Source organism: Rutidosis leptorrhynchoides, chromosome 1 (assembly GCF_046630445.1).
Source record: "Rutidosis leptorrhynchoides isolate AG116_Rl617_1_P2 chromosome 1, CSIRO_AGI_Rlap_v1, whole genome shotgun sequence".
In the NCBI taxonomy this organism is placed as follows: domain Eukaryota; kingdom Viridiplantae; phylum Streptophyta; class Magnoliopsida; order Asterales; family Asteraceae; genus Rutidosis; species Rutidosis leptorrhynchoides.
Window position 1 is genome coordinate 658,161,836 of NC_092333.1, and position 26,559 is coordinate 658,188,394.

The window sequence follows — 26,559 nt, forward strand, 5'->3', positions numbered from 1 at the left end:
GGAGATTTTTTTTTTATAAATATTTTTATATTTTATTATTTTCTAGATTACAAATTTGTAGTCTATCTATCAAAACTATAAAACTAAATTATTGTTTAGAGATTCACTCCTAATTTTTCTCAAGCCATATCTAACAAATATTTAAAATATCCGGAAAAATTCATTGTAAAGGGCCGGGCCCCAAGGGTTCTATTTATTTATTTATTTATTTTTTTTAAATTATAAAACTATATGAGCGCTAGGAGTCGATGCAAATTTTCGCCGTTAAACAAATTTAACGGTGGGGACGGTGGAATTTCCGACACCGCCGTTAAACCGCCGTTAAAGGCCACCGTTTTTTGCCACCGTCGGCTGGGTAACGGTGTAAACTTCAATGTTTTCTTTTCTTTTTTTCTTTCTAGTTTCCTTTGTTTATTTTTGTTCTTGTTTTTGCAGGTGTGCATGTGCAGATCGAAGAAGAAGAAGTCAGATGGATAGTGATATGTACGGAGTATTTTTAGGTTAAATATGGGCCAAAAAGCTGGGCCAAAATGTGATCAAATATTTTATAAAAAGGGGCCGATTATTTTTAACAAATTGCATTAGATTTCTTTTATATATATTTTTGTTATTAAATAAATTAAATAATAGATAAAATGATTTTTATTGAATGAAATATAATAATTAAATAGTATTTTAAAAGTATTTAAATAATGAATTTAACACCGAAATTTAACACATTTTCCCTGTTTTGACCTCAGTGTTAAATCAATGTTAAATTTAACACTGAACGACTCATAGTGCTCTAATGACTTAATTAATGAGGGTTATTATTATAGCATACGTAAATTTGAATATGTAATGTGATAAAAAAATTAACAATCATGAATTTCTAAAGATATAAAGTAATATTAGAAGTTTGAAAGAAGTTATACATATTGCTGCTTATATAACAATTGGGGCTAAATTCGCATGGGTTAAGTTGGTCACAACTCCGTACATTATATTCAACCTAAACAATATGCAACGACATTAAAACTTCGTGCTATTGTAAGAATTATTGGTGTCTTAAACTTTAAAAAAAAAAAAAAGTAATGTGAATTATATAAAGAAATCTGGTCTTGATCACACCTCTTATCATAGTTCGCCGATTCAAGTGGTACGTGAGTTGGGTTTGGAACGTCGTGAGACAGTTCGGTTCCGATCGTTGGTGGTTTTGTACGGTCTGCAATGAATCCAATGTACCCCTAGCTAAAGGGATCAGGAATTCATAATCATCCAAAAACACCCCATTCATCCAACGAGGCTATAACGCTATACATTTGACAAATAACACCAACATAAATTACAAACTTTTTAGGCATCTATTCGGCCATATAATTAGTTGTATTCAATGATGTAATTCCGTATCATGTTTATCCATCCATACAAAGAATACATAACCCTGATGTTCTGCTCATTGAACAGTTCGGTCAATGTACATACTGCTACTTCTTTGAATAATCCCTTGGTCCAAAAATGGTCGATCCAATTCTTACGTTTGTGCTGCCCATTTCAATCTGCAAGTACACAAATATATGTTATTAATCAACTTCTCTTTCTACCAAAGCTAGCAATCCACATATTATATTAAACTGTATATTTTGCAAGTTGAATTTATGAGAACTTTCATCACCAACAGGTCCAAAGTATTTTTAATGCACCAAACTTCCTAAATCAATGAATTCAACAAATTAGATTCTTATTAAAAGCATATAATTTATGTCAAGAAATGTTTCAAGTCAACCCAACCGATGAGGCCCATTTTGACACCTCTAACTAAAACCACAGGGCCAAAGACTACTTGCTAGTTTCTAATGTAGTGATTATAGCATATTTTGAGCCCATTTTTGACACCTCCAACTAATATCAAACTCACCATTTTGAACTACAGTCAGGTTCAAATCAATAGATAGTGATTAAGAAAAGAAATATGCAGATTGTGACTACATAGTGATTAAGAAAAGAAATATGGCATGTACAAAATCTAAAAATTAAGGAGAAATTATATAATGACTACATAGTGATTAAGAAAAGAAATATAGTCAGCATAACAAACGAAAATGCAGATTGTGAGTCAGATATAATAAGAGAAACCAAATAAAATGGTTGAAAAGATTTTCGCCCAGATCCTTTAGACGGGTAGAAAAAAGCTGGGTCAGCTGGACCACTAACATTTGTTGTCTCGATATTTATATTTAAAGTGATAAATTACATAAAATTATAAAAAAAATGCTTACGTAAGTGAGTTAGTGTCTTTCTATTAGTTATTATTATTCTTTTACTTCTATTTTTAAATAGAACAGTTGAGGAGGTTATACACAGTTATGTAATGGCGACTTGGTTAACAGTAAGACGCTCAGTTTTGGTGTATCTATCAATTTGAACCAGCAACATTTGGGTAATGATATTTCTACCATGATTTTTGATACATACACAAAACTTATAATACAATTATATGTTGCACAGTTTTGGTGTATCTATCAATTTTCATGGTGGATATATCAATGCCCATAGCATTAAGGTACAGCCCAAATCAACCAATGTTCACTTAAATGAGTTGACAGCTGCCATGATATTCCTCACCGCTAATTCAAAGTCACCAGACATGCCCATTGACAGTTCGCACTGATTTTCATGCATTCCAAGTTCCTTACAGATCTCAGCTCTGCAACTCGATAGAGTCTATAAAAACCCAACAAAAAAACATCCGATACCTCAACCTCTTATTAAATTTAATTATTAATCTCCTAAAATGTTATTCTAAGTAACTAATAATAAGATATTTACCTTGAAGTTCTCTGGAGTGGATGTGTAATCCGGCATTCCGATTGTCATTAAGCCAGAAAACACGAGGTTTGGGCAGTTAAACTTAACATGCTTCACAAGCTCTAAACAACTTGATGGTTCAATCCCAGATTTTGCTGCAGTGTGATTAGTTATAATCGTAGAGCTTATAGAACCTTAAGCAATTAATACCAACTAATTCTAGTTCATAATTCATTCATATATGGTATGATATGAAATCACATAAAGTTATGAAAAAAACTGCAAGAGTGTTGTTCACCTACATATCTCTCCGCTGGTATTTACTTGGACCATAACAGGCAAGGGATTTCGACCTATGCTAGAAACCGCACGATCAAGATGATTTGCAATCTGCGAAATCATGTTGATACTTTTTAAACTACTCGTCACTTAAAAAATTAGTATTTTACTAAGATTGATGATAGAAGCGAGATTAAAAGTTACCTTTTCATTATCTACACCGTGTACCCTTGACAGATTTGGAACAGCAGCTGGATACAAGAAAAACAATTTTTCAACATACAAGATCGTTTTACTACTATAAAAAGAGCTATTGAGATTCATTCACATAACTAACATATGAAAAAAAAAAAAACATTAGAATGTGATTACATGTGGGTTCTATAAAGGCCTCAATTAAAGTTTTCAACATAAAAAACAAAGAGCACAGTAGAATCTAACAAACACAAAATGCCAGAGTTAACAAGTGGCATTGTCATGATATTCAATTCTAACTAAGAAGATTAGCATCCTAGTTAAGAAATATTATTGACCTAATTAGAGTGACCAACATCAAAGCAGAAGTGATTTAACTTAAGAGCTGAAATTCATTGCAATATATTGTACCACTAAGGTGTTTGGGATTGTTAGAATTCTAATAAAGGAAGAATAGGGATCAGAAACAGCTCATCATCTCCCCAATGACAGCAGGCTCGATCATAGACAGCTTTCCTTCCAAAAATATAAAGATTGTTTCCTGTTTTACTCATATAGCCGTTAGCACAATCTCTATATAAAGAGATCTTTGTAAATGTACAAAACACGACTCAATATATACAATTCAATTGCTCTTATTCAATCATATTTCTTATTAAAAACATGGTACCAGAGCAAGTGTTGATGATCTAGGATCATTTCAATCACTACAACTCGATCATCTGCTCATTTTTTTTTCTTCTCTTTTCTGTTCTGAGTGGTTATCATGTCTGGTAACGATGACATCCAAACTCAAAACACCCAGCTTATCACAGAATTAACGGGCCAATTGGCTAGAATTATCCAAGCCAATAGTGAAAACCAATCACAAAGGCATCATGATTCCTTGAAAATCAGTGTTGCCCTTAACAACTCAAATTTTTCACTATGGTCTCGTATGATCAAGGTTGCCATCGGAGGTAAATCCGAGGCCCTCCTCAATCACTTAACAGAAGATCCACCAGCAAGCAACAACCAAAAGTGGAACCAGGAAGACTTGGTAGTTTTTTCCTGGATCATTCAAAACATAGAGCCACAAATTGCAAGCAATCTGACTCAGTTTCCAACAGCAAAAACGTTATGGAATGCTCTTATCACAACCTACAGTTCTGGTAAAGACAAGCTGCAGAATTTTGATTTACATGTTAAAGCCAACAACATCAGACAAGATGGTAAATCAATTGAAGAACTGTGGTTGAAATTGCAAGGAATCTGGGGTGAAATCGAAATAAGGGATCCAAATCCCATGGAACACCCGAATGATATTGTCAAGTATAATAACATCAGGTCAGAACAAAAACTTTTCCAATTTTTAAATGCTTTAGATCATAAGCATGACAACATCAAACGTGAGTTACTAAGAATCGATCCCTTACCCACCGTCGAAGGAGCATACGCTGCCATTCGAAAGGAAAATGCACACCAATATATTTTTAACAATAAAACAGAGGTCTTGACCCAATCTGGCATAGCCACCGGCCTGATAGCACCGGCATTAAAACCCCAAGATCTTGACGGCCATGGTTTGCTATCAAGAAACCATCGTCGGTCAGACTATGCGTCATCATCCCGAGATAAGGACAACCTCAAATGTACTGAATGTGGCATGAAACGTCACACCAAAGAGCAATGCTTCAAAATCGTTGGTTATCCAGAATGGTGGACAGATGGGCATAAAAAAGGTAAAGCCGCCATTGTAACAACGACCAGAGGTAAACAAGAGGTCAACAACACTGGTGTCACCACTCAAGGTGGATTTGGATTGCTTGCAACCGAACCAACATCTTCATCAGGAGGAGGTAACGAAGGTTTAGGGTTAGGGTTTGTATCACCCGATTGTGTTCCAGAGGAAAAAAGGGGCGGGTTAAATCAAGAAAATGGGTTAGGGTTTTTAATCCCAAACCAGAGAACAAAAGACCAACTGGACCCTCCCATTTTTTCTGATGGCACAAAAAGTCCCTATAAAAATATTTCTACCAATTTCTTACCCCCAAAAAATAAAACCATATTTACAGAGTCCTTGGGTAAGAAATGGAATAAAAAAGGTCACAAGTTTTTTGAAGATTTACAAAATAAGTCCCAAACTAATGTTTCATCGACCAATATTGTTTCAAACAAAATAAAAAGTAACGAGTGGATTATCGATTGTAGTGCCACCGACACCATGACCTTCAATAAAAACGATATCATTTTTAACAAAAAACCCGAAAAAAACCAAATTAAAACCGCTAATGGCGGGGTTATACAAGTCAAGGGCGGGGGAACGATTGAAATTTCACCCACTTTAAAATTAAAAAATTGTCTTTATGTTCCCGCACTTTCTCATAAATTACTATCTGTTAGCCACGTCACAAAAGAACTTAGCTGTACCGTTTTATTACACCCCACATTCTGTATCTTTCAGGACATCAGAACGGGGGAGATAATTGGTCGTGGTACTGAACAGGATGGTCTTTACTATGTGGATGAGGTCACTCGAGACGGTAATGTCATGCTAGCTCACGGGACTCCCGATAGACAAGCATGGTTGTGGCATAGACGACTCGGTCATCCGTCTGCCGGTTATTTACACATTTTGTTTCCTAGTTTATTTTCTTCCAATAAAAGTATTGATTGCGAAACTTGTATTTTGGCCAAAAGGCATCAAAACTCTTTTATTTAAAATTAGTAATACAAAGACCGAACGTCCTTTTGCTTTAGTCCACTCCGATGTATGGGGACCCGCAAGGGTTAATGGGGGGCATAAATTTCGATATTTTCTTTTATTTATTGATGATTGCACTCGTATGACTTGGACATATTTCTTAACTAACAAATCCGAAGTGTTTGATAAGTTTACTATTTCTTTAAACATGATTCAAACACAATTCCAAAGTAAAATACAAGTTTTAAGATCCGATAACGGTGGTGAATTTGTCAACACTCAAATGAAACTCTTTTGTGAGGAAAAAGGTATTATTCATCAAACCACGTGTCCACACACGCCTCAACAAAATGGGGTGGCTGAAAGAAAAAATCGTATTTTATTAGAAATAACCCGTGCTCTAATGATTGAGTCCAATGTGCCAAGGTCTTTTTGGCCGGAAGCTCTTGCCACCGCCACCTATCTGGTGAATAGACTCCCGACCAGAGCCTTAGAACTTAAAACCCCCTTGAAGCCTTAACCAAATTTTACAAACCCCCATCTAATCTTACCTTAAAACCTCGAATATTTGAGTGTACGGTTTTTGTTCACATCCCTAAAATTGAACGAACCAAATTAGACGCATGTGCTGAAAAATGTGTTTTTGTGGGATATGGGGTAAATCAAAAAGGATATAGATGCTATAGTCCAAAAAGGAAACACATGTACACTACGATGAATTGTGATTTTTTGGAAACCGAATACTTCTATAAACACACAAGTCAGGGGGAGACAGAATCTGGTGACGCTGTGAGTTGGCTAGATATACCATCATCTGAAGAAGTGACCACTCCACCAAGTTCTCCTATCAGTACTACAGTCAATGATCTTCCCGACCATACAGAGGTAAATCCCGAATCACTGAATAATAATGCTACTAATCATGAAAATTTAGAAAATGTTTCAGTACAGGAAAATAACGAAGCACTTCCTGAAAATGAAACACTTCCTGAAAATGAAACTCTTCCTGAAACTGGAACTCAACAGCAACAAGCACAAGAAAAATATGTTCTCCCTCCAAGAATCAACCGAGGGGTTCCTCCCAGGAGATACTCCCCTGAGAGAACAGCCTCAAGATCAAGATATCCTATGGCAAATGTTGCTAAAGGAAACTTATCTAAAGAAGCCACAAAATTAAATTCCGCATTATACTCTGAAAATATTCCAACTAGTGTTGAACAAGCTCTACAATCACCAAAGTGGAGAAAAGCAATGGAAGATGAGATGAAGGCCCTAAAGACAAATAATACTTGGGAAAAATGTGTTCTTCCAGAATCAAAGAAACCTGTTGGATGCCGTTGGGTTTTCACAATCAAATATAAAGCCGATGGATCAGTTGAGAGATACAAAGCCCGACTTGTCGCCAAGGGGTACACTCAAACCTACGGTGTTGACTACTCAGAGACGTTTTCACCAGTTGCAAAAATCGACACTATTAGAGTTCTTTTTTCCGTTGCCGCAAACAAAGATTGGCCACTACATCAATTTGATGTTAAAAATGCCTTCCTTCATGGTGAACTCAAAGAAGAAGTCTACATGGAAGGTCCTCCTGGTTTCACATTTGAATTCAAAGAAAGGGAAGTTTGTCGCCTTAAAAAATCTCTTTACGGTTTAAAACAATCCCCTCGGGCTTGGTTTGGGCGTTTTACTATAGCTATGAAAAAATATGGTTTTAAACAAAGTAACTCCGACCATACTCTCTTTCTAAAACGAAGAGGAAAACTCATCACATGTCTCATTATTTATGTTGACGACATGATTATCACCAGAAATGATCAAGAGGAAATTGCAAACTTAAAAACTAATCTTTTTAAAGAATTTGAAATGAAAGACCTAGGAAGACTTAAATACTTTTTGGGAATCGAAGTTTTACGTTCAAAAAGGGGAATTTTTATATGTCAAAAGAAATATATACTTGATTTTCTTGCTGAAACAGGAATGATTGACTGCAAACCTGCGGATACTCCTATGATTCCCAACCAAAGGTTATATATAGAAGACGATACTGGCAAGGCTAAAGTAGCAGATCGAAGTCAATATCAAAGGATTGTGGGAAAACTTATCTACCTAGCTCACACTCGTCCAGATATAGCACATGCTGTTGGAGTTGTTAGTCAATTTATGCATCAACCTAAACAACATCATATGGATGCAGTATGGAGGATTATCAAATATCTCAAAGGCACGGCAGGAGATGGAGTACTGTTCCAGAAAAACAATCATCTAGAAACACAAATATTTACTGATGCTGGTTATGGAGGAGAAAAGGGAGATAGGAAATCTACATCCGGATACTTTGTCCTTGTTGGAGGAAATTTGGTTACTTGGAAAAGCAAGAAACAAAAGGTTGTCGCCCTATCAAGTGCCGAAGCCGAATTTCGAGGAATTACTCGAGGAGTAACCGAGGCATTATGGATCAAGAAACTTTTAACCGAGATTGGCTTTCCACCTAATGTTCCTATCAAGATCATGTGTGACAACGAAGCAGCAATAGCCATTTCAGAAAACCCGGTTCAGCATGATCGTACCAAACATGTGGAAATAGACAGACATTTCATTAAAGAAAAACTCGAAACCGAAATAATCTCTCTTCCTCATGTTAGATCCGAAGACCAACTAGCAGATATCTTAACCAAGTCCGTTAATGGAAGACTCTTTAGAGAAATACTCTCCAAGTTGAACATCGGGAACCCCATTATTCAACTTGCGGGGGAGTGTTAGAATTCTAATAAAGGAAGAATAGGGATCAGAAACAGCTCATCATCTCCCCAATGACAGCAGGCTCGATCATAGACAGCTTTCCTTCCAAAAATATAAAGATTGTTTCCTGTTTTACTCATATAGCCGTTAGCACAATCTCTATATAAAGAGATCTTTGTAAATGTACAAAACACGACTCAATATATACAATTCAATTGCTCTTATTCAATCATATTTCTTATTAAAAACAGGGATTATATTACAAATAATTTTATTAATTGGCAGATCAAAAGTCGAAACAACCTAAAAATATTATAAGGTGCTTGGGATTGGTTATTTCAAATGGCTTAAAAGATTTAGGTGCTAATTTTTTCTTCTAAAAAAAGTAGATAAGTAACTTTCACAATTGTGCTTGTAATTATTTATCTGACGTAAATAAAATTAAGCAATAAATAAGCATACTAAAACATTCAATTAAGCAATTCCAAAAACTCCATATACAAAAAAAATAAGGAAAATAGAGGCAATTGGTACCAAGTAAGGATTTTGCTTTATTGCTCTGTAGGTGCCCAATAAAGTGCCACTGTATGTCCTCCGGGAGCTGCGTATAGAATCCAAATTGACGTTTCATTATCAAATAATTAAAATTTAAAATTAAAATTAAATACAATAATAATTGAGAAATGATAAAATTATAAAAAAGAAAGAATTGTTGACCTGAGGAGCTTTTTCAATGAATTCTTGGACATAGTTTTCCCCAAAACAACGGTGTCCGGCGTCATAAACTTGGCGGATGAGAGATACAGGTTTAGTCTTGCTAACTGCAATCACTCGCACATCATCGGCGTTACGTCCAGATCTCTCAGCCGCCTGCCGGACACGTTGGAAAACAGATCGGAGAGCCTTCACAGATGCACCCTCCACAGCCTGAGCAGCAGCCATTGATTTCTGTTTCTGTTGATCATATCGTAAATAAATTTGTTGTGTGAGGTTGTCATTCAAACATGTTTACTTCGCAATGCCCACTTATTTTTATTTTATTTTTTAAATTTGTTTATTTCTAAATATCTGATAGTATTAGATAATTAATTTATAAAGTTTTCACTCATAACTTGTTACTCCCTCAGACAAAAAATACCCAATTTTAAGAAATTCCACAACTTCATTCTTCACCAATAATATATCGTCTCTCTCTAGATTAACCTCTTTTGATTGGCTGAAAAAAAAAATCTGGACAATTAATTTGGAAATTACAAAATGGAATAATGGACAATAGATTCGGAACAGAGGGGAGTAATAATTAGTATACAAATCATTTTTTATTTTTTCCCATGACAACAGCCATGTGATTTTCATGAAAATGATGATTACATCAATTATGCTTATTTATTGAAAGGTTAAATTGATTGCCCTTAACTGAAAGTACATGTTGATCGTCTATATCTTAAACGAGCACTAAATTTTCTGTTAATTTTGATCATGTGATCATCTCTCTAACGAGATTTAATAGCATTAAACTAATGATACGTTTGTATGTTCACAAATCTTAATGTTGTTATAACAAAAGTTGAAGATCGTAAAAATATTTGATTACAGTCCTTGCTAAGAAAAATATAAATGAACACATGACAAATCAATTACGCGTTTAGTTTGTTCTTTACTGTATACGGAGTATATGTTTGTCGATGATATTAGTGTCATTCAACAGGTAATTGTAATTTAGTAGAAAACATGGGTGATCAAGTTATACTTAACAAAAGGTTTAGAGACACGCCCGTAAAAGTTAACCTGTCGCGAAAATTGCGTAGAGTGAAGGGGGCAGTACTCCATGCATGAGCGGTTAGACATGACAACGCCCCGATCCTAATGTGTACGTTAATGAAAAGTCGTATCTAAACGAATTTTTCCGCCCAAAGTTGTGACTTTTCGTTAACAACTTTTCTCGCCAAAACGAAGGGTTGTACTCTTTCGTAACCGAAATAGACTGTTTATTCCCTCCAGGAAAACAGTTTATGTTTTACGAAAAATATAACATTTCACATTCTCACTAATATTTCGATTTGGTTTGTTTTTGCCTGCAATCAAATTTTGAAGACTTCTAAGAGTCAAAATAATTCATAATTAAAGAAACAATAATGGATTATTAAATTACAACCACTTTCCTAAGAATGTTAATAATTTGTAAATTGGTGTGTTATACAAATACTCCCTAGATTTTTCTTTCAAATAAGACAATGAGTACTCTAATTATTTTGCAACGGGTAAAGTAGTTATTTTCATCTTTTAAACTATTTACTAGTTCAAGACCCGCAAAAATTGCGGGTTTAAGTTAAAGAAAATGCCATAAGAAGGTATTAGTGAATTTAAAAAATAAAATTACCATAATTGTTGGTCAGTATAAGCAAGCCTGACAATCATAAGTCTCTTAAGTGAACTAAAGATGTGGTAAAGAAAGTAAGAGTTTAAGAATATAATTGAAAGTGTTATCAACTTAATGATGTGATAAATTAAGGACAATGAACATTTATTTTAATGAAGGAGCATTTGTAAACAAAATTCAGAGAATACTTGCATATAAAATAATCAAACAAATGTTTCAAACACTAATAAATTAGTATCTCGACTCACCCATTAACACCTCTTGTTTCAAACAAAGTATGACTATGGACCATAGCTGATATATACCATATCTTGTGTCGTTATCATTCCAGGGTCATTGTCTCAAGCTACCTACCACAAGCAGATGGCGATATGGTCAGGCATATTTAAAAAAAATGTTGACATATACGTGATCAAAATTGTTGTATTCATAATGCACGAAGATGGTGGCAAAAAGCACGATGTTGATCAATTTATGACCTTCAACATGTAGAACAACGTGCATCTCTTACAAATGCAACATATAAGTGATATATCGGTGTAGTAGTAATTTCCTATGTCAATGATATCAATTTATATCCTGTGCCTAACTGATTTAGGCAACAAGCGTCGATTTATGGGCGACTTAACTGCCGCGTAGGGGCTAAATTGAACTCCAGGCTTGATTTAAAACCCATGAAAATTTGATTCTACCATTTTCATGGCGTATCTTTTTTATTACGTTTTATCATGTATGTATCTATTTTACTCTTTTTATTTAAATCATTTACTTTATTTATTTCTATTTTATTTTATTTTATTTCTATTTTTTTATTTTATTTTTTTATTTTTTTTCTCCTACTTTTTGGGCCGGAGATCCTCTTGGAAGCAATCTCTTTATCCGTCGAACAAAGAGAGGGAGGACTTTCTCTACTCTTGTAAGTGTTTCACTCGAGGTGGAGAAATGATTTCTCTTTATTCTAGGATAGAGAAAGGATTGTCTACGTCTCACATCCCCCATACCCCACATACGTGGGATTGGGTATGTTGTTGTTGTTGTTGTTATACATAATTTATTCGTGTTTTACATAATTCAGAAGTTTTTAAACTGATCAACCTAACCCAAACCAACAAAAAATGAGCATCATTTATATATTTAAACCCGCCCATTTTGTCACATTTATGAGTGAAAAAGGTGGTAGATTCGAAGTGTTACCCTCATAATATACGAACTGTTTGATCGCCAATTATCATATCATTGGTGTTATGAATTGTGTCCTGAGTGCTGCTACTATATATTAAAAAAGGAGTAACAAAATCATAGAAGTCATGGCATACAAGTATGATAACATGTCCGATACTATACAACTAAAAAACATCGAATTCATAGTAGGCAATACGTACCTTGTTCATTTTTTAGAAGACAATATGTACATTGAATTCATAGTTGGCTATGGTCGGGTAATTGATAGAAGGCAATATGTACCATGTTCACTTCTTAGATAATTGTGTCCAAAAAATATTACAGAACAGACATGATACCTATCTCAAGCTATAACTATGTAACTTAGATACAATCATATAAATATATTTTAAGACGATCATGAAAAGTCGACCAGTCATTTTGAAGAAAACATAATTACAAAATCATTTTGTACAATTACCATTTTAGCTATAAGAGTAGATAACTCTACACTTCAAAAAGCATACATTACTATTCTCATATTGTTAGTGAAAATTAATAGACATCAATCTTTACATCATGTAAGCAGTTGATTATGATTACCTACTTTAACTTGTTACGCAACTCTTGTTGATACGTATTTTCTCAAGATGTAAAAGCGGTTGACTAACTACAGTGAAGAAATAAAAAATCTTACTTTAATATGAAGTGCAAAGACCGCATTTGTGTTTTATTAGTCAAACATAACTCAAATTTGAAAGCCAACATATAAATTTCATTCAGGATATGACTAACTACTGTTTTTGAACCCGTCATCAATTAATTCCGATTTTTTATCAAATATTTTAGAACTTTAACAAAAGAAATTACGCTGGTGGGTTGCCAAAATCCCTCCTGACCCAGTATTCAAATGAATTGTTTTAACTGAAACATGATTTGTCTAGCTTTGAACACGTCCCACATCAGGCCCACATGACATGTTAAGGCTAAGACAGCCGAAATCGACAATTTTCATGTAGATCGGCAGATTTTGCCTCCCCTAATCTGAAGTTTTTAAGGCTTACCATGACGGCAGATGTAGCGACCCGTCAAAATCGCTATTGACGCGACACGTTAATCATTTGTTGATTAAGAACTAGTATAAGGGCGGGTAGACACTTATTATGAATTTCTTGTTGAAATGCACTTACTATGCTTCTCACGTTTGTTACTCTTTATGCTTACTATTGGTTTGAGGGGGAGCCATTTTACTTATTTGCAGGAACACTTGATAAGTGTGTACAATTTAAGGGGAGCATTACTCTAGGGCGCGCTTAGTTCCATGTGAGACTAACCTTTTTGCTTCGACAAAAGGGGAGAAAGTGTATGGTAAGTGATGTTAACACTTATGTCGACCTACATAGTTAAACACTTACTCATATGTTTGTCATCATCAAAAAGAGGGAGAATGTTGGTTAAGATTCAAAGCATAATACTCAAAAGATAATTACTATATTTTGATGATGACACATAAAAACTGAGAAGTTAAATCATATGTAGGACGACATGAGTTCATGAGCCTAAACTATCTCTAGCAAAAGACTAATAATTAAAAAATTATTTTGTGAAAATTGCTACACGGCTGTACCACGATCGACCGTGATATCAACCATGTGTGTCCTGCACCAACGAGTTCAAGTTATTCAAAAACTGCAAACTCACGGCTGACCTCACGGACGACCGCAGCCCGACCGCAGTTCCTTCTGTCACCAATCTTGATCAAATAAAGTTTGACTAGTTCCCGGCATCTATAATTTATAAAACCTTTTTAAACATGCTTAATATAGTTGCCTTATTTGATCTTAAAAGAGTTTTCAACCAAAAGATGTAAATTTTCCTTAATCACACCTAATGATATCTTAATAATATTTCAAGCTTGATTTAGGCTAAAACACTCAAGTGTCATATCCCTTTACCCCAATTCATAGTATCATTTAAACATACTAATAATGGTCATTAAAGTCCCAATTAAAGAGTTGCTCTCCCATTAGTTCTATGTATCATTATTTGTGCAAGTATGTAATTAGTTAAATCTAGTCAAGTTGTAACAAGAATCATCATGTTCAAACTAGATTCAAACTAGTTCAATTAAGTTGTAACAATATTCTAAAGGGTAAGAAACTCCCATAAACTAAATGACAAGTGATTAAGAAGGTTGATGAAGATTTTTGGAAGTTAATGGTTTGTCAAGAGACAAAAATCTGCAATTACCCCTTTTGGTAATTAATGACAATTGGTAAATGATTGAAGACTTTCTTCTTTGAAGCACATGTCAACTTCCAAGCTAATGGCCAAAATATAAAGGGTAATGAGGATAATTTCAGAAGTAATTGGTCACTAGTTGCAGCTACTCAACAAGGCAAAATGACAAATTTCAAAGGACAAAAACGACCATAAGAATCAGATGTCAGGAGTACACGGTCGAACCACGGTCGACCGTACAGTGAGCCGTATGACTTCCAGGCAGATTTCTCTTCCCTATAAAAGCCAAGCCTTGAAGCATTTGAAGACTCACCTCTTGCACTCATATTTTCTCATACTTACTGATATCATTCTTATACTTAATTTGTAATCTTTTAGAGTGATTCTAGCAAGAGTACTTGTAAGCTTAAAGTTGTAAGTTTACTTGTAAACTATCTTCTTAAAGGGATCTAGAGGATAGTTGTGTTTTATCTAGGATAAAGTTCATTAGGATCTTGTGGTAAGAGCTATAGGTGTTTGTGAAGTCTTCAAAGGGACGTAAGAGTTCACAAGGAGCGGCTTATCGAAGTACTAGTGTTGTATTCGGACACTCCACCGAGTTTGGAGTATCATAGTGAAGAAAAATCTCAATTCGTAGAATTGAGGAGTAGATTAAGGAAGATTAGTTAACATCTTCCCGAACCACTATAAATCGTTGTGTTTATTCTCTCTTCCCTTATCTTTTTACTTACAATTTAACTTATATTTGTATTGTTAATATTATTTGAGAACAAACATTTCAAATCACACTATATCAAGTTCAAGTTCAACAAAACGCTAAATAAATTTTTTAAAATCTACTAAGTAACTATTCACCTTCCTCTAGTTACTTACATCATTGATTCCACAGTGAGGTTTTGACCTCTATATGATACGTTTTGATAAAATTTTGCATTCATTAAAATAAGTGACTTTCTAAACATAGAAAGTTATAAACATGTGGGTGAGTGCATAGGTATAAGCAAATCCTCAAAATACATAAGTTTTTAAGATACAGTTTGACATCACAGTCAAATTATTTATTACACAACGCAGTTTTATTTTGAATGCAATAAACTTTATACAAAGCATGATAGACTCCATGCAGGCAACAAGCACATCACAGCGGAAGCAGTCTAAGGACCTGAGAATAAAACATGCTAAAAAGTCAACACGAATGTTGGTGAGTTATATGTTTAATTGCTCGAGTCATAATTATATATAAAGATAGACCACAAGATTTCATCAAAATTTTATCAATAGATTCTACGTAACAGAGCACCCTGGTAACTAAACTTTAACGTTATAATGATAATTACCCCATTCGTTTTAATACACGTAAACCAACGTGTCATAAACTCAAATAACATACGTCCGTTAAAAGGCTAGCGCTCTAGCTCGGACGGGGATGTCAAGCCCTATGGATCCATATACAATTATTCGCGCCCACCAGTCCATATCCTATGTACTGGCAGCTACTAGTTACCAAAGCTAAGGGATTTCCAGTTTAACTCAGTGTAGAATTTAGTATGTACTTGTGTCTTATTGCGTTTAAAATAAATTGCATGTATTCTCAGTCCAAAAATATTTAAAGTATTTAAAAAGGGAGACTATAAACTCACAGTTCAATATTGAGACTCAATATTGTAGGTAAATTGCGTAGACATAATGATGGTAGACGACTGTATGGTTGACCTTGGATTCAAGAACAATACCCCGAACAATACCCAATATTTTCTTAGTTTAAAACGGTTTGAAACCCGAATTAAAAACACTCGCGTATATACCTTATTATTATTAAACTTAAATTATAAATTATAATTTATAAATATAATTGATCACAGAAGAAAAAAGAAAGAAAGAAAACTGTGCCTAATCTCGTCGAGCAAACTGACGTATTTATAGTACTTTTCCATTTACTGTAGCTCATGCGATCGCATGGGTTTTCAGTGTTTTTGCCATGCGTTCACATGGCTGCCTGATCCGCTTTTGTTTGCTAGTTCTTCGACATCAAATAGTGTTTTACTGTAGCAAATAGTGTTACTGTAGCAAATAGTGTTCACTGCAGCAAATAGTGTTTTACTGTAGCAAAGTCGTTTTTCACTGTAGCAAATAGTGTTTTACTGTAGCAAAGTCGTTTTTACGGTAGCAATTAGTGTTTTACTTGTACATCTTATAATATATATATATATATATATATATATATATATATATATATATATATATATATATATATATATATATATATATATATATATATATATATATATATATATATATATATATATATATATATATATATATATATGGATCCATATACAATTATTCGCGCACACCAGTCCATATCCTATGTACTGGCAGCTACTAGTTACCAAAGCTAAGGGATTTCCGGTTTAACTCAGTGTAGAATTTAGTATGTACTTGTGTCTTATTGCGTTTAAAATAAATTGCATGTATTCTCAGTCCAAAAATATTTAAAGTATTTAAAAAGGGAGACTATAAACTCACAGTTCAATATTGAGACTCAATATTGTAGGTAAATTGCGTAGACATAATGATGGTAGACGACTGTATGGTTGACCTTGGATTCAAGAACAATACCCCGAACAATACCCAATATTTTCTTAGTTTAAAACGGTTTGAAACCCGAATTAAAAACACTCGCGTATATACCTTATTATTATTAAACTTAAATTATAAATTATAATTTATAAATATAATTGATCACAGAAGAAAAAAGAAAGAAAGAAAACTGTGCCTAATCTCGTCGAGCAAACTGGCGTATTTATAGTACTTTTCCATTTACTGTAGCTCATGCGATCGCATGGGTTTTCAGTGTTTTTGCCATGCGTTCGCATGGCTGCCTGATCCGCTTTTGTTTGCTAGTTCTTCGACATCAAATAGTATTTTACTGTAGCAAATAGTGTTACTGTAGCAAATAGTGTCCACTGCAGCAAATAGTGTTTTACTGTAGCAAAGTCGTTTTTCACTGTAGCAAATAGTGTTTTACTGTAGCAAAGTCGTTTTTACGGTAGCAATTAGTGTTTTACTTGTACATCTTATAATATATATATATATATATATATATATATATATATATATATATATATATATATATATATATATATATATATATACCGGTTTACATAATATTAAATCATATAGAGAATTGGTTTAAATTAGTCGAAATTTTCCGGGTCATCACAGTACCTCCCCGTTAAAGAAAATTTCGTCCCGAAATTTTGAGTAGTACCAGTTTTATGAGCGATATCAGTGAACAAATGTGGATACTTTTGCTTCATTTGATCCTCACGTTCCAAAGTAAACTCGGGTCCTCGTCTAGCGTTCCAACGAACCCTAACTATCAGTATTTTGCTTTGTTTTAATTGTTTGACCTCACGGTCCATGATTTCAACGGGTTTTTCAATAAAATGGAGTTTATCATTGATTCGTATTTCGTCAAGAGGAATTACGACATCCTCTTCAGCTAAACATTTCTTTAAATTTGACACGTGAAATGTGTCATGAACACTACTAAGTTCTTGCGGTAGCTTTAATCGATAAGCAACTGCTCCAATTCTTTCGGTGATTTCAAAGGGTCCTACGTACCTAGGACTTAGCTTTCCTCGTTTACCAAATCATACAACGTCTTTCCAGGGTGACACTTTCAACATGACTTTGTCGCCCACTTGAATTTCTAGCGGTTTTCTTCTTACATCAGCATAACTCTTTTGGCGACTCATGGCCGTTTTCAATCGCTGTTGTATTTGAATGATCTTTTCGGTGGTTTCATGAATAATTTCTGGTCTAGTAAGTTGTCTTTCTCCTACTTCACTCCAACAGATAGGAGATCTGCACTTTCTACCGTAAAGTGCTTCAAATGGCGCTGCGTTGATGCTCGTATGATAGCTGTTATTGTATGAAAATTCTGCCAACGGTAAGTGTCGATCCCAACTGGTTCCAAAGTCAATCACGCATGCCCGTAACATGTCTTCCAATGTTTGTATTGTTCTTTCACTTTGACCATCTGTCTGTGGGTGATAAGCGGTGCTCATATCTAATCGAGTTCCCAATGCTTTTTGTAATGACTGCCAAAAACGTGATGTGAATCGAGTGTCGTGATCAGATATGATGGAGATGGGTACACCATGCCTGGAAACTACTTCCTTCAAATATAGGCGTGCTAATTTCTCCATACTGTCTGTCTCCTTTATTGGTAGAAAGTGAGCTGATTTAGTTAGACGATCAACTATCACCCAAATAGTATCATGACTACTTGCAGTCCTTGGCAATTTCGTAATGAAATCCATGGTTATTCTTTCCCATTTCCACTGCAGAATTTCCGGTTGTTGCAGTAATCCTGACGGCTTTTGGTGCTTAGATTTGACCTTTGCACACGTCAAACATTTGCTTACATAAGTAGCAATTTCTGTCTTCATATTAGGCCACCAATAGAACTTCTTGTGATCGTGGTACATTTTCCCATTTCCTGGGTGAATTGAGTACCTCATTTTGTGTGCTTCATCCAGTACTAGTTGTCTTAGATTACCATGTTTTGTTACCCATATCCTATCAGCAAAATACAGGGTTCCATCGGCTTTTACTTCAAGCTGTTTTTCTAATCCTTTGCTCATTTCGCCTTTTTCATTTTCTTATTTTAAAGCTTCTAACTGTGCTGCTTGAATTTGCTTTGTGAGATCGGTACGAATTGTAATGTTCAAAGCTCGGACCCTAAGAGGTTTTACTCTTTCTTTCCGACTTAGGGCATCAGCTACAACATTAGCCTTTCCGGGATGGTAACGGATTTCATAATCGTAATCGTTTAACAACTCTACCCAGCGACGTTGTCTCATATTGAGTTGTTTTTGATCAAAAATATGCTGAAGACTCTTATGGTTGGTGTACACTGTACACTTAGTGCCATATAGATAGTGTCTCCATATTTTGAGTGCATAAACTACTGCTCCAAGTTCCAAATCGTGCGTCATATAGTTCTTTTCATGAATTTTTAGTTGTCGTGAGGCATATGCGATAACTTTTGTGCGTTGCATTAATACACATCCTAAACCTTGGCGCGAAGCGTCACAATAGATCACGAAATCATCATTTCCTTCTGGTAATGACAAAATGGGTGCAGACATTAACTTCTTCTTTAATAACTGGAATGAGGATTCCTGTTCCGTGGACCAATCATACTTCTTTTCCTTTTGAGTCAATGCAGTTAAGGGTTTGGCAATTCTAGATAAATCTTGAATGAATCTTCGGTAGTAACCAGCAAGACCTAAGAATTGATGGATTTGTGTTGGAGTCTTCGATGTTTCCCATTTACTAATGGCTTCGATCTTGGCAGGGTCAACTTTAATTCCATGTTTACTGACAACATGGCCCAAAAATTGTACTTCTTGTAACCAGAAATCACACTTCTAAAATTTTGCGTACAATTCTTCTTTCTTGAGTATCTCTAGTACCAGTCTTAAGTGTTGCTCATGTTCTTCCTTGTTCTTCGAGTAAATCAATATGTCGTCGATAAAAATAATGACAAATTTGTCTAAATACGGTCTACAGATGCGATTCATTAGATCCATGAATACTGCTGGAGCATTAGTTAATCCAAAAGGCATGACTAGAAACTCATAGTGACCGTAACGGGTTCTAAACGCGGTTTAGGAACATCTTCTTCCTTCACTCTCAGCTGATTATATCCGGAGCGTAGATCAATCTTGGAATAAACACTTGATCCTTGCAATTGATCAAACAAATCATCATTCCTCGGTAATGGGTACCGATTCTTGATCGTTAATTTGTTTAATTCTCGGTAATCTATGCACATTCTCATTGATCCATCCTTCTTCTTGACGAACAGAATAGGAGCACCCCAAGGTGAAAAGTTGGGACGAATAAATCCACGGTCCGATAATTCTTGCAACTGATTTTGTAATTCTTGCATTTCTGAAGGTGCAAGTCTATATGGGGATCGGGCTACAGGTGCGGCTCCTGGTACGAGATCAATCTGGAATTCTACATATCTGTGTGGAGGTAGCCCCGGTAATTCTTCTGGAAATACTCCGGGATATTCTCTTACAACCGGCATGTCATCAATGCTTATTTATTCAGTATCGATCTTCTTTACGTGTTCCAGAATAGCATAACAACCTTTTCTTATAAGTTTCTGGGCCTTCATACAGCTGATAAGGTTCAGCTTCGAGTTGCTCTTCTCCCCATAAATCATTAATGACGTTTCATCCTTACGAGGGATGCGGATTGCTTTCTCAGCGCAAACAACTTCCGCTCTTGTTTTGGACATCCAGTCCATGCCAACGATTACGTCAAAACTTCCTAATTCTACGGGTATCAAATCGATTTTGAAGGTAACACCAGCGAGATTTATTTCGCAACCATGGCAAATTTTATCGGCTTTTATTAGTTTACCATTAGCTAATTCAATAGTATATTTATCGTCTAGAGGCAATGATGCATATTTTAGTTTAGAACTAAAGTCTTTACACATATAACTTCTATCAGCACCCGTATCAAACACAATAGAAGCTAGTTGATTATTAACGGTAAACGTACCTGTGACAAGATTAGGATCCTCACGTGCTTCACTGGTACTAACATTAAATGCCCTCCCACGTGCGGGTTCTTTGTTCTTCTCCTTATTAGGGCATTGATTTATAAAGTGACCAGACTTCCTGCATCCAAAACATTTCTTGACATCGGACGGTTTTGTCTTTACTTCAGAAACGGTGGCATAACAATCTTTCGTCACATGTCCTTTCTTGTTGCACTTATCACAGACCACTTGGCAATAACCTGCATGATGTGTGTAACATCTTTTGCAGAACGGATGGGGTACCTTATAGTTTGGACTTGCAGTTGCCCCATCTTGTTTACCTTTAAAAGTTTCTTGTTTCTTCAGGTGAGTACTTTTGCCCTTATAGTCTTCCCATTTCTTCTTTCCTTCAGCTGTCTTGACTTCAGTAATTGGTGCCTTAATCGAACTCTCCGTGATCTGATCCATGAGTTGGTGTGCCATTCTCATGGCTTCCTGCATCGTATTCGGTTTGGACGATGTAACATTTCCTTTGATATTGATTGAAAAACCGTCAATGTACATTTCTATCTTTCGTTTCTCGTTTGGCACTAATTCGGGACACAACAAGGCTAGTTCCATGAAACGCTTTTCATAGTTATTGAGATTTGTGCCGAAAACCTTCAGATTACGTAACTCAGATTCCATTTTTATGATCTCGTTTCGAGGACAGTACTCCTCGATTAGCATCTTTTTCAGTTCTTCCCAAGAGATATCATATGCCGTATCTACTCCTTCTGCTTTAGCATAATTGTTCCACCAAGTAAGTGCACCGTATTGCAACGTGCACGAAGCATACTTTGACTTGTCTCCGTCCGCACAATTACTGATTTTGAAAACGGACTCCATCTTTTCAAACCATCGGGTTAGACCGACTGGTCCCTCAGTTCCACTAAATATCAGTGGTTTGCATGCTTGAAAAGTTTTGTATGAGCATCCGTTTCATGAATTTGTGTTTACGGCTGCTGCTTTGGCTGCTGCTTTTGCTGCCTCAGCTGCAGCAATTCTTTCATTCACACGTTTCTCGATTAGTTCTTCAAACTCAGCATCCGACATTTGAGACATGTTTCTTCAATAAACACAACAGAGATAAATTAATCATATAGAATATTATAAGTAAAATGAGTTGTCAATAGTTAATCGTAGCATATTAATAATATGAACCAATTATTATAAAAGCCTTTTCTTCTTATTAGCATTTTATAATTATTTCTAGGGTATTAACTACCCGTTAAAGTTCATACTTAATAGCTTAGTACAACAATTAACTACTACAATTCAAATAATATTTTATTATGAAAAATTATAGCGATTTACTACGTTATTATTTAGTAGTAATAATAATAAGTATTAATAATACAAATAATCATTCCATGCTTTTATTATTAATAAACCAAAATAATACAATACCATACAATACCGATATTTTACATATGCTTATTTTACATAACAAGATAGAGTAGCACACATAAGCAATAGAATAGCGCATGGAAGATCTATGGTTGCGAGGTCGTTTATTCAGAACTATCAGAAACTTCTTCCCATTTGGTTCTCTCTGCCAATTGTTTGTGTGTGCATGGTCCGACAGACATTCTAGCAGTGTATTTAATTTTTGGTTGGGGTTTTGAGGTACCCGTTGCCTCAGTGGGTTTAATACAATAAGGGTGGTTACAGATCGAATGGTCCTGTTCCTTTTTAATAATTAAGGACTTTTTATTATTGTGGTTGTTTTTATTATCTATAGCAAGTTGGAATTTCTCCTTAGTGACTTCTTTTATTTCATTAGCGAAATCCTCTTCCTCACTGATCTCGTCTGATGATGAACTGTCTGAGTCATGTGTAGGAGAATATGATGATGAACTGTCTGAATCATGTGTACGAGAATATGTACCGGTGGTCATGAACCGAAATCTGCCAGGCGTAATCTTCACAACCCGCCCGTCGGAGGTGTATCTGGCCCAATGTCCATGTTCGTTTAGAAATGGACGATCCTCGTTTATTCCAGGGATCATGGGTCCATGCCAACGATACTGTGGCTCCGGAAAACTAGAGTTGGGTGGAGCTGGAACCTCCTCTGGGTTTACCGGGAGTTGAGATTCCCCGGCTAACACAATTTCTTCTTTAATAGGTATTGGAACGCCCTTTTCAGTTGTGGATAGAATAGATTCAGTGTCCGATTCCGAGTCGTACAAAATGATAGGATTAGAAGAAGTCATCTATCACATAATTGAAACAACAATTACGTTAGCATATAAATATATCACATATAATGTTTTTGACCAAATGATAAGCAAAAATCAGTAAATACAGATATGGTCATAGTTTAGACTCACTAATGCATCCTAACAATTACGAGTTAAACACACTAATGTAATTTCTGGTTCCCTATGACCTCAAGCTCGGATACCAACTATAGCGACCTGTCAAAATCGCTATTGACGCGGCACGTTAATCATTGATTCCACAGTGAGGTTTTGACCTCTATATGATACGTTTTGATAAAATATTGCATTCATTAAGATAAGTGACTTTCTAAACATAGAAATTTATAAACATGTGGGTGAGTGCTTAGGTATAAGCAAATCCCCAAAATACATAAGTTTTTATCATACAGTTTGACATCACAGTCAAATTATTTATTACACAACGCAGTTTTATTTTGAATGCAATAAACTTTATACAAAGCATGAGAGACTCCATGCAGGTAACAAGCACATCACAGCGGAAGCGGTCTAAGGACCTGAGAATAAAACATGCTAAAAAGTCAACACGAATGTTGGTGAGTTATAGGTTTAATTGCTCGAGTCATAATTATATATAAAGATAGACCACAAGATTTCATCAAAATTTTATCAATAGATTCTACGTAACAGAGCACCCTGATAACTAAACTTTAACGTTATAATGATAATTACCCCATTCGTTTTAATACACGTAAGCCAACGTGTCATAAACTCAAATAACATACGTCCGTTAAAAGGCTAGCGCTCTAGCTCGGACGGGGATGTCAAGCCCTATGGATCCATATACAATTATTCGCGCCCACCAGTCCATATCCTATGTACTGGCAGCTACTAGTTACCAAAGCTAAGGGATTTTCGGTTTAACTTAGTGTAGAATTTAGTATGTACTTGTGTCTTATTGCGTTTAAAATAAATTGCATGTATTCTCAGCCCAAAAATATTTAAAGTATTTAAAAAGGGAGACTATAAACTCACAGTTCAATATTGAGACTCAATATTGTAGGTAAATTGCGTAGACATAATGATGGTAGACGACTGTATGGTTGACCTTGGATTCAAGAACAATACCCCGAACAATACCCAATATTTTCTTAGTTTAAAACGGTTTGAAACTCGAATTAAAAACACTCGCGTATATATACCTTATTATTATTAAACTTAAATTATAAATTATAATTTATAAATATAATTGATCACAGAAGAAAAAAGAAAGAAAGAAAACTGTGCCTAATCTCGTCGAGCAAACTGGCGTATTTATAGTACTTTTCCATTTACTGTAGCTCATGCGATCGCATGGGTTTTCAGTGTTTTTGCCATACGCTCGCATGGCTGCCTGATCCGCTTTTGTTTGCTAGTTCTTCGACATCAAATAGTGTTTACTGTAGCAAATACTGTTTACTGCAGCAAATAGTGTTTACTGTAGCAAATAGTGTTCACTGTAGCAAATAGTGTTTTATTGTAGCAAAGTTGTTTTCACTGTAGCAAATAGTGTTTTACTGTAGTAAAGTCGTTTTTACGGTAGCAATTAGTGTTTTACTTGTACATCTTATAATATATATATATATATATATATATATATATATATATATATATATATATATATATATATATATATATATATATATATATATATATATATATATATGTATATGTATATATATATATATGTATATATATATATATACCGGTTTACATAATATTAAATCATATAGAGAATTGATTTAAATTAGTCGAAATTTTCCGGGTCATCACAGCAGATATGTACAACATGCTTCCAAAGAAGTTCTTAACAAATTCAGCGAGTACATCAGTCGTGCAACATCAAAGGGTGCCGCAGCTCGAGCTCTGGTCATACGATAAAAAAATTAGGTTTACGCGTATGAGACACCAACTAATACTTGTATGTATATGCCTGGAGATCGAATTTTTCGATAACCAAATGATTACCCTCAACCACTATACCCTCAAAGTCTAGAATTAAGAATTTATTTACTGCCGCTTTCTCTGTAGTATTGTCACACAGCTGCTTGCCTAGAAGAGCCACTCGCTTTATAGTGTTGTCACACAAGATAAGCACGCCATCATGGTAACCTACAAAAAGCAAAACCATCTCATTAGTTTCATCAAAGGGACTAAAAATAATGCAATATCAGCTCATATCCAAGTTTAAGCAACAAAATCATAATTACATGATTGATGATTGAATTTTTTGTCATTAAGCTTCACTTGTGAACCCATTATATCGATCTGAGAAACCCTCAAAATTTCCTGAAGACACTTCAAATAATGAATCATCGAGATGATGATCCAACCACATGTTACCGCAGTCTTGTACCTGAGAAACCCTCGAAATCAAAGTCATAGTTTAACACGTATCCGTGTCAGACCCTTTGGCATTTATTAGCTAAAATAACTTTTCAATCCCTTTTCAAAATAGACAGTTTTGTCACCACTCCAGTAAATCACCTTCAATTGTTCATTCGAATAAGCCTTATTATAACGATTACCCCTTCATCATTGTTACCGGGGAACCTTTCATATTCCACCACATTAGCAGTAAATTTATCAACAACTTCATTTATCATTAAGCCTCTCCGAAAAATCACGATAATTATTCATTGAAACTCTATCAAGTACCCATATACAACTTGTAACAACAATTGTCATACCAACTACTTGGAATTAGCAAATCAGTATTTTGAATTTCGTAGCAATTTTTCGCCAACAGTTATATATATACATATAACGTTTACCTTCAAGACTTACAGAATTCGAATGTGAAGTTTCTGAAAAACACCCCAAACTACGAAACTAGTTCTCCGAATTTTGGAAAAATTCCGATGAAGCAGCAAAAATGGTAAACGACCTTAACAGTCAAAAGTTTGATGATAAAGAATAGTATGGTGGTAAAGCTGAGAAAAAGAGAAGGTTTGGAACTGGAAAACGAATTGAGCAGACCATGAAGGAAGCTATGGACAAATCACAAAAACGAAATCTACCTTCAAAGAATACAAATGATTTAGTGTCTGCTGAACTCCTTAGCAAATACCTTGCTCCTTACTCTAAAACCTTTGCGGACAATATTCTTCATCATCATCTTATCTTAAATATTCTAAGATATCATCGTATCTTCCATTATAAATATCCTCCATATTTCTGAAGATATTTTTTTTATAACCATTCTTATATGAAATCATTCATCTCTTCGCGCTATCTGTGTTACATCATAAAAGAAACTATT

At 34.9% G+C, this 26,559-nt stretch overlaps 1 protein-coding gene across 2 annotated transcripts; it reads right to left on the reverse strand.

Annotated features, from left to right (window-relative positions):
- Positions 1 to 1,300: 1,300 nt before the first annotated feature.
- On the reverse strand, positions 1,301 to 9,690 carry LOC139885844 (uncharacterized). Of its 2 annotated transcripts, none has more exons than XM_071869598.1 (7): positions 9,401 to 9,690; positions 9,218 to 9,284; positions 3,271 to 3,317; positions 3,090 to 3,177; positions 2,809 to 2,942; positions 2,605 to 2,703; positions 1,301 to 1,538 (listed from the first exon to the last, which is right to left on the reverse strand). In XM_071869598.1, exons 1-7 carry the CDS (start codon positions 9,623 to 9,625, stop codon positions 1,467 to 1,469), a joined length of 732 nt encoding a protein of 243 aa, XP_071725699.1. In that variant the 5' UTR covers positions 9,626 to 9,690; the 3' UTR covers positions 1,301 to 1,466. The 2 variants fall into 2 exon arrangements, with proteins under 2 accessions (XP_071725699.1, XP_071725698.1); XM_071869597.1 differs by having other exon boundaries at positions 2,791 to 2,942.
- Positions 9,691 to 26,559: the final 16,869 nt, after the last annotated feature.

Excerpts from the sequence above, each read along its gene's own strand:
- LOC139885844 (XM_071869597.1), bottom strand. The coding sequence starts at position 9,625 with ATGGCTGCTGCTCAGGCTGTGGAGGGTGCATCTGTGAAGGCTCTCCGA. Across the intron at positions 2,943-3,089 it reads AAATACCAGCGGAGAGATAT|CAAAATCTGGGATTGAACCA; the intron begins GTAGGTGAACAA and ends ATCACACTGCAG. Across the intron at positions 2,704-2,790 it reads AGGTAAATATCTTATTATTA|ACTCTATCGAGTTGCAGAGC; the intron begins GTTACTTAGAAT and ends GGGTTTTTATAG.